The following is a 13,087-nucleotide window of genomic DNA, read 5'->3' on the forward strand; positions in this document are numbered from 1 at the left end:
TTTGAATATGCACATAATTAGAGATTATATTAACCATACAAAATTTTAATTTTAATTTTAGTTGTAATTTTTTATTCTATAAAAATAATAAATACTTGACCAATGGAAGTTCAAAAATATTATTATATTAAACAATTTAAAATATTTTAGTTTTTCTATTTTTTATTTATATTTATAATAAGATAATTTTTTTCCGTGCATCGCACGGGTGAATTACTAGTTATATATAATAGAGTGTTATGGAACAAAGTTTCTCTATGCATCATGGATCAAAACCACTAGTATTACTTTTAGCTGGTTTGTCAATGCTAATAGAACTTTAGGCTCATCCCATTTCATCCTGGAAATTACTTACTACGTTAGTAAGTTATTTGTGTAACTTACTAAAAGATTAATTTTATTTAACACTTTTAAGTCTCATATATATATTTAGCCGGGGCGTGTATTTAAAACACTCAACGAAGGTATTCAATGCTATATCAACTACGCTCGAATCAGCGGGTTTGATGTCCGCCAGAGTTTCGTGAAGCGCGACCGAGACAGCGAAATCTACTCACGCTATTTGGTGTGTAGTCGGCAAGGGGTGAAAGGTGGTGGTAATATACCTCGCAGTTATGAGCGGGTACTAGGTGGGAGAGAGAAGCGGGAGCGGCGCTGTCGTCTTTCTAATAGAGTTAATTGCGGAGCCAGGATCGGCTTTACGAAAAAAAGCTCCGGCGAGTTCAAAGTGTCCGTTTTGGTTGAGGAACACACCCACAAGCTATGCTCGGAGCCATCCAAAGTTTTTTATGCGAATTAACCGACGTCTCGATGTGGTCCAACAAGCTTTTTTAAGTAATTGTGTGATACCCCGGTTATTTGAGTATTTTGTTATAAATATTATTATTCTAAATAAAATTTTATAAAATAGATATTATGTTAAATAAAATATTTTTACTATATGGTCTGTAATTATATTATTTTATGTGACCCAAAACTATTTAAACTAGTCTACTACTGCTACTCTTTTATTTCTAAACGGTGTATTATGGCTAATAATTATTTATTTATATATGTGTTACGTATGTATATATGTTAAGTGCTAGTAGGCTAATAAGTATATTAATATTATATTAAGTTTTTAGGTATTGTAGTCTCCTACAACTAGAATTATTATTTATAATACAATTTATTAGTTAAGTGTTTAAGTAGTAGTCATATTGTTCCAGATAACCTAATTCAATATATTTTTCTATCTCTCTCTGTCGACAATCCCTCCTTTCTCCCAAACAAAAATAAAACCCTAGCAGTTTCTTCTTATCAATTAATTTCAAGAATTAGATGTCAAGATCATCAAGCTTAGGTGATTGCTTTTGGGCATTATTAGAGGTAAGATTTATGTTCACTAAAATCCTTTTACCCCAAATCAAAAATTGATTTTTCTAATTGTTTATGTGATTCATGATTTTAATGAATTTGTGATAATTAACGTGGGAAGTTATTTTATTATATTGTGTGAGTAGACATGTGCGTTTAGATGTTTTGGAATCCCTGAATATGTGATATGGTGATTTTATGGTGATTTAAAAGGAAAAATTGTACTCAATCTGAATATTGCCTGAGAAAATTCTAACTGGCGCAGCTGGAAAGAAAATTTCGTGAAAATTGCTTCCTAAACTTCTTTTTATGGAGAACCTAGACTTGTTATAATTGATGTTTGTAAAAATTTTTGGTTAAAAATATGTTTCGATTTTTCCTGAAAAATTTCGTAAAGTGGAGGCAGTGTGCTGCCAGTTCAATGTCTGTCTGGCGCAGTGTTGGGAAATAATTCAGGAAAAATACTTTTAGACCTTGGATTGATTTGAAATTTTTTTGTATAATCTAGACTCACCGTACCTTGTATCTGGAAAATTTCATCTGAAAATGTGTTACCAATATATTTCTATAAATTTTGCAATATGGGTCATACCTTCTGAAAATTTCTGTCGGTTCCTTATTTGAGGTGTTGAGAATTTGTTTTCTTGAGAAATATCAGTAATGTTGTCACTTTTATAAAGATTGATGATAAAGGAAATTGATTCTTAAGACTTGTGTAGTATCCTGTTGTGAAATTTTGGATATTTGGGTTATGACCCAGTTTGTTGTGGAGTGAGCGGTTGAATATACCGACTCACTAGGGAGCTTAAAAACTCTCTGTTGTTTTGTGGAGTGAGCAGTAGAAACATATCTTGTCTCACTTGGACATTTAGTCCTGTTGTTTTGAGGAGTGGTTAGCGGAGTCTACCACTAGGGTATTTACCCTGTTGAATAGTAGTCAGTAGAAACGTATCCTGGCTACTAGGACTAGTTACTACCCATTGGGCTTGGAAACCCATTGGGGGTGTGCACACTTAAGATATTAGTTCTGTTCCACTTATATGGGATATTTGCGTAGTGTTCAGTTGAGTGAGTACTGTTCACTAGGGCTTATTGAATAAGACCCTGCCCATCATTTGGTTGGTTTAAATGGAATTTTTGCGTAGTGTTCAGTAGAGTGATTACTGTTCACTAGGGCTTAAGTAATTAAGACCCTGCCCATTATTTGCGATTGAATGGGATTTTGTGTAGTGTCCAGTATGGTGATTACTGTTCACTAGGGCTTGATGAAACAAGACCCTGCCCATTGCATTGGGATTGGTGTTCCTCCATGTTGGAAAAAAATATATTACTTTTGAAAGGTTCCTAATTAAATATCCATTGTGAGAACTACTGATTTGTTATTAAAAATTATGAGTATTGTTGGGAAATTATGGTTGTTGGAAATTCTGAGTATTTCATATTTGAGTTACGTTCTATATGATTATGCTCTATTGGTAATAAAAGATTAAATGTTTAAAGGGTGTATGCTATATGCCAATTATCTGCTCCTATGTGCTATGTGCAAATATGTTTTACGGGGTGAAGTAGATCTTACAAGTTTAATGCTGAATTTGTGTGTTTCTTTGTTTTCTATTCTTTAATTGTTTTTGCAGGAACTCTTGCATTAGCATTGGGCATGAGAATGAGCGAACCACCTAGAGATATCATTTATTAGTTAGACAGTTGAATTGTTAGTTGTTCATGTACTAGTTCATATATTGAGTTGTTTTAGTTAGCTGTTTTTGGCCTTAGCGTTTGTGTATAAGAGAAATTCCTGAACGTGGCGGTAGCACTCTCCGTTTCTTTTGGTTTTATTTTGCTTCCGCAATTATATATGTTTTCAACAAAAAAAAAAAAAAAAAAAAAAAGAAAATTGTACGTATTTTCGACAGTTTATGTAGTTTAAGAAATGAGGGTGTTACAAATTGTGTTAAGGCTAACATCGGTGCTTCAACATGATTGCGGTTCTGCAAAGAGGCGACCGGATCGTATGCAAATATCGGTGCAACCGACGTTGAATTCCACAATTTTAAACGGGACGTCCAAACGTACGTTGATGTAGCTAATGACGAGATGATTATTGCAACATTCAAGGCAAAGCACGAAGCTTGTAGTGACTTCTTCTTTGAATACGATCTGGATGAAGAGCACTGGGTATCGCGACAATTCTGGGCTGACCCCCTCAGTAGGTGAAAATTTTCTTGCTATGGTGACAACATTTCTTTCGATGCAACCTATGGCACGAACAGGTATGGTGCTGCAATTTGATTCCCAATCCCCATTGTTTTAATTGGTGTTTGTACTGACCTCCCGGTAATTATGTGAGTTGATATACAAATACACTAGCAACTAAATGCATAGCTTTATACGATTCTATGCACTGCACACAAATTGGTATAAAATGAAGTCCACTGTCAATTATATAGCTTATGTTAGTGGTGTTGTTTTCCCAAATCTAATTTTGAATAGGAGGGCACTAATTATCATAAACTACTATTAACTAAATAGAATACTTTATAATTTGTAATCCAAATTATATAAAATAGACTATTAACTGCCTTGCCATTGTCCAATGTGTTGTTTAGAGTTTAGTTTTAATATGATCAATGGCAAGGCAGTACTTGATTAATAAAGTAGTGATCTTGGTCAATTGTGATGTTTAGAGGTTAATTTTAATATGATGCAATGGCAAGGCAGCACTAGTATGCGCATGCACGTTAATGGAAATTTTTATTTTTTAGTTGGTTTTATTTATTTATTTATTTATTTTTGGGATGGAAATTTCACAGCTATTAGCACTGTATACATGAAACTGTTTGTTTTTTGGGCACGTCACGCATCACTTTCTATTGTGCAGGTACAGTATGGTGTTTGTGCCGTTCACTGGTGTGGACAACCACAAACGATGCATCACTTTCGGGGCCGGTTTGCTGACTAAAGAAGATGCTGACTCATACAGCTGGTTGTTGGAGAAATTTGTATGTGCAATGGGCAAGAGGCCATTGTGCGTTGTGACCGACCAAGACCTTGCTATGCAAATTGCTATAAAACGAGTATTACCAGAGTGCCGCCATCGCTACTGTATGTGGCACATCATGACAAAGGTTAATGAAAAGCTCGGTAGTGAGTTAGCTAAGGACAATGAGTTCCGCAAGAAACTACTAATGGATGACTACAATCTATCCACTCACCGATGGTTTTGCAAAATGTATGCGGAACGGGAGAGTTGGATCCCGGCTTTTTTTTTTTTTTTTTTTTCAGATTTTCCCATGAGTGGGTTGTTGCGTACCACATCACGGTCAGAAGCAGAGAATGGCGTATATGGTAAATTCACACGCCCACATTCTAGTTTGGTAGAGTTCTACATGCAATTCGAGAGCGTGTTGGGAACACAGCGCTACCGGCAAGATAAATTGAACGCAAAGTGCGAGGGATACCTGCCAGAGTTTAAAACACCTTTAGAACTTGAGCGACATATTGCACAGCTGTTCACGATCACTATTTTTTACAAGTTACAGAAAGAAATAGAAGCAGCTTGTTTTTATTGTTCTGTGGTCGGTGTACGAGAGACGGGGACAGCACTTATTACGACATTGATGGTGAGTGCGCCAATATTTCGACCGTGCACTACAAGGTAGGTGGTCTTGGAACGTCATGTAGCTACAACTTGTTCCGAAGAATGGGCCTAGTCTGTCGACATATGCTAGTGGTTTTCAGGGGTGCCCAGTTAGAACAATTACCGCCCGAATACATTGTGAGCCGTTGGTGCAAACACCTAAACTGTGGTGCATGCAGGGGCCTCCCGTCTGATGGTGATAAACCCACACCCGCAGCAACCCAACTATGGACTGAGATAAACATGTGCATTGGGTTAGTAGGTAATAGCCTAGAACGGCAAACACGGATGGTGGCGGTACTTCAGGGTCTTACCGCAGAATTTGCTAGTGACGGTATATCTGTGAACCCGGTTAAGGGTAACCGTGCTGCAATTCAGGCATTATGTGGTGTGGATCCATCACAATCAATAACAATCCAAGCCCCTACCCAAGCAAAAAACAAAGGCACCGAGAAGCGCATTAAAAGCAGTAGGGAGTTAGCCATTGAGAAAAATGTGAAACACGGCCGAAAGTGCGGGATTTGTGGCAAATACACCCGCCATAACGCTCGTAGTTGTCCCTCAAAGTAGCTTGCTGGCAAATTTGGAGTCTGTTTACATTTTTTTTATTTCGTTTTAGATTAGGTACAATTTACTGCAATGTTTCGTGGATTTAGCCAACCAGAGCATGCACCGGTGGCATTGTGCAACACTACAATGTTCTGTATGTAATACGTTTACCTCATTTAAATAGCATTGGTATTTTTAACCCCTTACAATTTTGGTCCAATTTCGTAGCGGGGATCATGTGCTTTACGTTTTCTTTTTGTGTTTGTTTTTTTTCCCAGCAAATATTTGTGATTTTTGATTGAAGCACTGAATGCTGCTAAGTGCAGCATGCGTAACGAATCACGATTAATGTAGAATTTGAAAGCACATTTCTTTGGGTAGATGGTTGAAACTGTTTCCCAGTGTGTAGCTGCTTGTGTAGTAATCTCATTTTCCTATAGAATTGTTAGTTGGGTTGTTTACTATAGTGCATTTGTGGGGCTGATGGTGCACAAAGAATAGTACACCCATGCTACCGGTAGAATGCATCTGCATGGTGCCATTGCTGAATTTAAAGGGCTGCACTGCCTTTGGTTGCTAATAGTATGGCTGTAACGCATAGTGCAAATGGTTAGTCTATAATGCACATCAGGGTTTTGTGGTGCACCTCTGGTTTGTTAGGGGTGTGCTGCCATTGGTTTATGACCAGATCAATATATAACAAAGAGCAACAAGACATTGATAATTACTGAGAAAAGCACCTTCTTTCTCAAAAAATTCAATTAAAAAATTATTGATCACTGATGCACTGCCCCAACCGTACTACTAGACTAAGTATTCAAAGTCTACCACCGACGACGATAATTTAATCAAAACATCCAAGCATACACCGCTGCGCTGCTCAATACCTGCTGTACCCAAAAAGGAAAAACCCACCCAGATTGGAGGTGTACCTACTAGCAAAGATGTATTTACTCCAACACCCCGTAACGATCACCGATGCATCTCTGCCAATCTTTTACCTTCAAACCCCGCGACGCGCGCTGCAATGCTGTTTGTATGAGTGTTAACCACACTGAGCAGGATATTATGCATGTAGCGCTTCCGTAAGTTTAGTAGTTGCATAGCATTCCCCCGCTGCAGGCCAGAATCCCAGCTCGCACAACCCTGCCCAGTGTATGACTCCATGTGCCGCATCGTGAAGACCCCAGAATCCGACGTTGACGTGGTATCCCTCCACACCATCTGCATCCTCTTCGGTTTCATCATTTGGAGGCGTGCATTGCGAAGTCCCTGCAGCTTGGAGTCCAAGTACACACCCAGGCACATGATCTGCACCACACTGATCATTAATAACGATGATAGTAATTTAAGTTAATGAGGGCATAAACCATCGCATTAATATGTAATTAGGCATATAATTAGACACATGACTAATTACATTGGACTTCAAAAAATATTAGAAATGTGAGTGCATACTGTTGGCAGAATGTTAATGTTACCAACACTCATCATACTCTCACTAACCCCTAAATTCCACTCCCTTTCTTCCTCACCCCCAGAACCACAGTTAACGAAACTGCCACGGGTTTGGCACTAATGAAAAAATGAGAAATATATATAGCACTGTGGTGATCTATCAATTTTATTTACTTTAGAGCAAGATTAGATTGTCAAAAGGGTAATGCCTCCGGAGTAAAACAATATGAAATGAAACAAACCAAATGTAGAACAGTACAGTGGCAAACGCAACAAAGGCTGGATTTCCTTAAATTAGAAAATAAACTGTTGATAATTACCTAGTGCAAAAACAAAGTGAAAAGCATATATGTAGCTGAGGTAGAATTGGACAGATAACTAACATTAGCATAACCCTGCCAACCCTGCAATATTAGCATAAACCTGAAGCTTCAAATTACCCTTATGCCCCCTTAGTACTGGTTATTGTGACTTGAATTACGGCTGTTTTTAACAGTTATACTAACCTACAAGTAAAGCTAACACCCATAGACATTGTACCCCCATTAATGCTTTATGTTCACTACTGCAACATCAGAAACAACCAAAAAGTGCACAGCATGACAACATATTAAAGAAAACAAAGCCACATACCAGCTCCTCCGGTGCCCCCCCCCCCCAATACATCTCTTTGTTAGTCTTCTTCGCAGACGAACTGTCGATGATGTCAAATCGGGGATGCTTGAAATTGATAGCCATCATGTAATAGGTGCCCTTGTTGAAAATTGCGAAAACAAACTGCATTGGGATTAAAAAGGAGGATTAGTCGATTGAGGTTATGTGTTATTGCAATTATATTAGCGACTAGGGTACATCACCAAATCCACATCGTCGGTCTGCCCACGGCCCATCCTCCCCAACTCCACATCCATGCGCCTCTCAAACCAAGCGATCCTCGCATCTTCGCTGGCTGATGTTGCATCAACGGTCCCAATCTGCATATTACAATTGCTAATTAGAAGGGCTTAGAGCTCGCAATGCACCATACTGTTCACCTAGTGCACAGGCAGAAGATATGGTATACAGGCAGAAAATATGGTATACTACCATACCGTCGTGCTAGTGGGAAGGAACAGCCGGGTCACGCCACCAGTTGTGCTCACCTTCTCCCGAGCATTTATGACATAGCACCAGGTATCAACAACAGTCCTAGACACATTCGACCCCTCCCTTAGGGTTTGAAATTGTGCCCACTTTACAGTCCGCTTAGCATATTGGAACAAGACCTCATCGCTACGGGATAAAAACAATAATCAGAAGAGAACTAAATCATAGTTACCAATCATAATTACTATACGACCAAAACCCCAAACTCAACTGCATTAATGCCACTTACCGTCCACCCTGGGGGCACCTAAATACCCACATCCACAGAACATACACGTAGGGCAGCAGAGAAGATGGGTAACCAAACGTGGTGCTGAAGTAAATCCCCGGCGACCGGCCCTGCTGAACAAGTGGCTCCTGCACGTGGTGCCGAGCTACTGCCCCCGGAACTGTGCGCTCTGCCGCAAGATGAGATGCAACACTTGCGATGATAGGTTCCTGCAACTGTTAGCCCAAAATTTAGCCTCTAAAAATTTCAGAAGCAGAGCCTATATGCATTAGTATACCTGTGGAGGTGGTGCAGTGGTGACCGGCTGTTGGGCCGTGTTGTTCATCTGGTTGTGTGTTGCAAAATCTTGCGTCAACCCCAAGCTAAAACTTGGCAAATCGGACACACCATAAGTCCCGGTTGCCCCAGGAACTGTGCGCTCTGCCGCAGGATGAGATACAACACTTGCGGTGATAGGTTCCTACAACTGTTAGCCCAAAATTTAGCCTCTAAAAATTTCAGAAACAGAGCCTATATGCATTAGTATACCTGTGGAGGTGGTGCCCGTGTTGTTCATCTGGTTGTGTGTTGCAAACTCTTGCGTCAAGCCCAAGCTAAAACTTGGCACATCGGACACACCATAAGTCCCGGTTGCAGCCAACTCAGCCTGGTCCAACTCCCTTATAAAGTCTTCGTCATAGACTAACGGTCCTTCATCGCGACAAGGCGACAGGGCGGGCGGCTGAGGAGCTGGCTCAGTTACCTTGGATGGCAACTTTACAATACCCCCCAACTGTTTGATTGAGTCCACCGCCCTCTGGAAATTGCAATCCTCTGGAACGCAACTCAGTAATGATCACTGCGACCTCCTGCCTAAACCCCTGCACAACACCGAATGTTAACATGCAGATTCCAAAAACTGTTTCACAAATATGGCTCCATCGAAGAGAATACCACGTTCTCACCGCGAGCATGCCCGTGCGGTGATCCCACCCCCCCCCCCCCCGACCCCTAGTAACGATGCACCGGCCTGGAACGCACACAGAGAAACATCAACCAGACCCCTGCCAAATCCACCCGAATCAAGCGTGCCTTGATGAAATCCGCGGTCCACCCAACCACCACTTGGATCGCCCTTGGGATCTCCCGCACCCCTACCACAACCCTATCTAAATACAAGAGCTGTAATAGAGACATACACAACATTATTAGCTAAGATAAAACACACAGATGCTACGGAGCCAAAATCAATATGCACTTATAGCTAGAAACAGGAGTGGGCCAGTGAATTTGCGAGAGGAAGCCTCAGTCCAACTCTGATGGGTAGTAAGAAACGAGCGGATCAAGTACACACACCAGTCGAGGTCCTTAATTGTATCCACACTATTCAAGATGTGCACAGCTTTCTGGTTTGCATATCCATTGGGTGTGCTCGCAACGAGGGTGGTCATCACTTCAACACTAAAATGTATTTTGAACCATGGACCACCATCAGTCAATTCTCGCATCCGCGTACATAACGCCCTAACTGTAACCCTCCCCCTCCGTAGCTTCACCATGTCCATCCAGTCCCGCAACTCTGGGCTAACCACCTGGCTATCTCGATCAGAGATCGGTATTGGCCCACACGGTAGGCAAAAAACGACGGAGACATCCTCCTTGGTGACAGGAATGTACCGACCATTCCCCAAGTGAATCCTCATCTCAGCCGGGTCAAAATTAGTGACCAGCCAATGCCCCAACCGCAACGGCACCTCAGTAATCTTAAACCCCAGCAACGCACCAAGGCCAATTGCTATAACATCTTCCCTTTGCATCGGGGTTAGAGCTTCCACAAGGTTTGCAACGTCCTTCGGGGTCCCCCGTGTGTTGATTTGGCCTGTGGTTGAACGCTGCACACGCGATGCCTCCATCTCCACATCCTCATCCAACACCAACGGCGGAGTCTAGAAAACGTCATCCTCCCCACTGTCACCGTCACTTAGGTGGACTGGGTGCTGGTCATTATATCCTGTGCACAGCAATGACAGCCCGTAAGCACCAAATAGATTATATAAAATCCAAAATATATAAAATAGAGTATAAGACAATATTTTATGTATTCTAGATACATTTTACGAGGTTGAATTGCCCGTATAATACATAGAAAATAAATGCAATTAAGCTCTAGTAAATGTATATTTATAACATAAGTGCACATAAGCTCAATGTATTCACCATGAATTATAAATAATTTAAGTAATAAGGAAGGGGAGGGGAGTGTGTAAAAATATAAAGGAGTAATATTGCTCCGCATCTTCCGTTTTTCTTTTCCGATCGTGATCGCGATCGTCGATCACCGTCCTACGTCGTGGCCCTCTCTCTCGATCGTGTATTGAGAGAGTTTCTCCCTAGGTCTCTCTAGGGCTTTTTATTGCCATTTTGCTTCGATGGAGATTATCGTATCCTCCTATACTTTTTGTCTCATCCTGCTGCTGCTGTTTACGACTCACCAAGGTGCCATGGATATTCGACAGATTGAGAAACAGTGTGCGGATTTGTCACTGGCTGATGAAGAGATTGGCGGATTGGACGCACCCGATTTGCAGACAATACCCGATGGATCGATTCACTATAATCTGGTTGGTCGCCTCCTCACGGATCGGCAGGTCCGGTTCGACCACTTGCAGCAGGTTCTCGCGTCTGTATGGTGCCCAGTCATGGGAATGTACGTGGTTTCGCTAGCGAACGATCTTTTCTTATTCCAGTTTCCGCATCCGAGGGATCTTCAGCGCGTGGTTGATGATGGACCGTGGTCCTTCGAGAATAATCATTTGATTTTGGAGCAGGTTCTGAGGGGTGTTCTACCGGAAGAGGTGAAGCTGGATTCTGTTCCTTTTTGGATCCAGGTTCACGGTTTGCCTACCATGTATGCCTCATCCGAATTCCTCGCGAAGATCGGGGAGTATGTGGGTGATTTCATTGCAGCCGACCCTTTCAATTTTGGAGGGGCATGGAAGAGCTACCACCGCATCCGTGTTCGACTAAATGTCTCATCTCACCTGAAGCGACGTATGCGTCTAAAGCGGCGGGATGGCACCATACAGTGGATCACGTTCAAATATGAACGTCTAAGTACTTTCTGCTATTGCTGTGGTATATTAGGCCACTCTGATAAGTTCTACAAAACTGTGTACGAGGAAGGCATTCTGCCAGACGCATTTCCGTTTGGCACCTGGATGCGGGCAGGGCCGAGACGCCAAGTTAAACCAATTGGATCGAAGTGGCTATTACAGACCCCTAATTCATCGCCGGAGCCATCTACTCTCCCTCCGGCTGGGCCATCGCCGACTGTTCTGGTGGGACTGGAGGAAGCAGGAGGGTTATAGGGAGATTTGAAGCGTAGAAGGGAGGAAGAGGAATCTGAGGTAATTGGCAGAGATGTATTGATGTCTGATACTACAAAACATCATGAACAGGCGAGTCTGGCGGACCAGGCTCGCCAAGACCAATGAGTTTCATAAGTTGGAACTGCCGGGGTTTGGGTGGCACCCGGTCAGTTCGCGAACTCTTGGACGTCATGTCCAAGCAGCGACCCATGTTCGTCTTCTTGATGGAGACGAAGGCTACTGATATTCGTGTGGAACAGATTCGTGTGAAGATGGGATTTGACTGTAAGGTTTCTGTGGAGCGGTCGGGTCAAGGTGGGGGCCTCGCGTTTTTCTGGAGGGATGTAAATACGGCGTCTTTGTTGAGCTACTCTACGAACCCCCTAGATATGGAGATTACTCTTCCTGGACGGCCACCATGGCGGCTCACGGGCTTCTATGGTGAATCAGAACGATCAAGGCGCCATATTACGTGGGAACTGCTACGCCAACTTAAGGGAAATTCTGTACTTCCCTGGGTTGTCGTCGGCGACTTCAACGACATTGCATGTCTGTCAGAGAAGAGAGGCGTTCATTCTCATCCAGCTTCGTTAATAGAAGGCTTTAATGACGCGCTGGGGGACTATCAACTCATTGACTTGGGAATGACAAGGGGAAGGTTCACTTGGGAAAAAAGTCGGGGTACCGACTCTTGGGTAGAGGAACGGTTGGACAGAGCTGTAGCCACGCTTGAATGGTTGGATATCCATGAGGATGTTGAGGTACAGAACATTTACATGTCCTCGTCTGACCATTGCGCACTCTCGGTGCGTACGGATGGTCGAACTGGAGGGGTGGCGGGTCGGAGTTTCAAATTTGAAGCTGCTTGGCTCTTGGAGGAGGGATGTGCCACGGTGGTCAGTGAAGCTTGGAGGTTGTCGTTGGGCATGAGCTTTCAGGACCGTTTAGCCATGTGTGGTACGCGGCTCTGGAAGTGGGGCAAAGAACATCATCGCCGTTTTGGTAACCGCATTCAGGTTTTACGTCGCACTCTAGCGCGGCTTAAAGAGGATCGCTCAGTTCAGGCGGTTGAGAAATTTACTGCCGCGGAGTTTGAGCTTGAACACCTCCTTGTTTCGGAAGAAGCTTTTTGGAGACAGAGGTTGTTGGTCCCAAAAGAGGTAAGGTGAAAGTCTAGAGGGGGGGGGGGGTGAATAGACTTTCAAACTTTTTCGCACAATATAACAAAAGGTAAGCCAGAGATAAACCAAGACTCTTAACTAGATTGTTAGAGTCCGGTGCACAGCGGAATTAAATAAACGATACGGTGTGTGTGTAAATCGTTTCAAGATTATTGACGTGAGAAGCAAGCAAGAGCGATAAGTA

The 13,087-nt window shown here is 42.3% G+C and overlaps 2 protein-coding genes across 2 annotated transcripts; both read left to right on the forward strand.

Annotated features, from left to right (window-relative positions):
* Positions 1-4,241: 4,241 nt before the first annotated feature.
* Positions 4,242-5,563, forward strand: LOC109162679 (protein FAR1-RELATED SEQUENCE 5-like). Its single transcript, XM_019311362.1, has 3 exons — positions 4,242-4,585; positions 4,727-5,011; positions 5,173-5,563. The coding sequence occupies exons 1-3, from the start codon at positions 4,242-4,244 to the stop codon at positions 5,561-5,563; spliced, it is 1,020 nt and encodes a 339-aa protein (XP_019166907.1).
* Positions 5,564-10,783: 5,220 nt separating this feature from the next.
* On the forward strand, positions 10,784-11,722 carry LOC109162680. Its single transcript, XM_019311364.1, has one exon. It carries the CDS (start codon positions 10,784-10,786, stop codon positions 11,720-11,722), a length of 939 nt encoding a protein of 312 aa, XP_019166909.1.
* Positions 11,723-13,087: the final 1,365 nt, after the last annotated feature.

The sequence above is a fragment of the Ipomoea nil genome, unplaced genomic scaffold (assembly GCF_001879475.1).
Source record: "Ipomoea nil cultivar Tokyo-kokei standard unplaced genomic scaffold, Asagao_1.1 scaffold2957, whole genome shotgun sequence".
Classification (NCBI taxonomy): Eukaryota; Viridiplantae; Streptophyta; class Magnoliopsida; order Solanales; family Convolvulaceae; genus Ipomoea; species Ipomoea nil.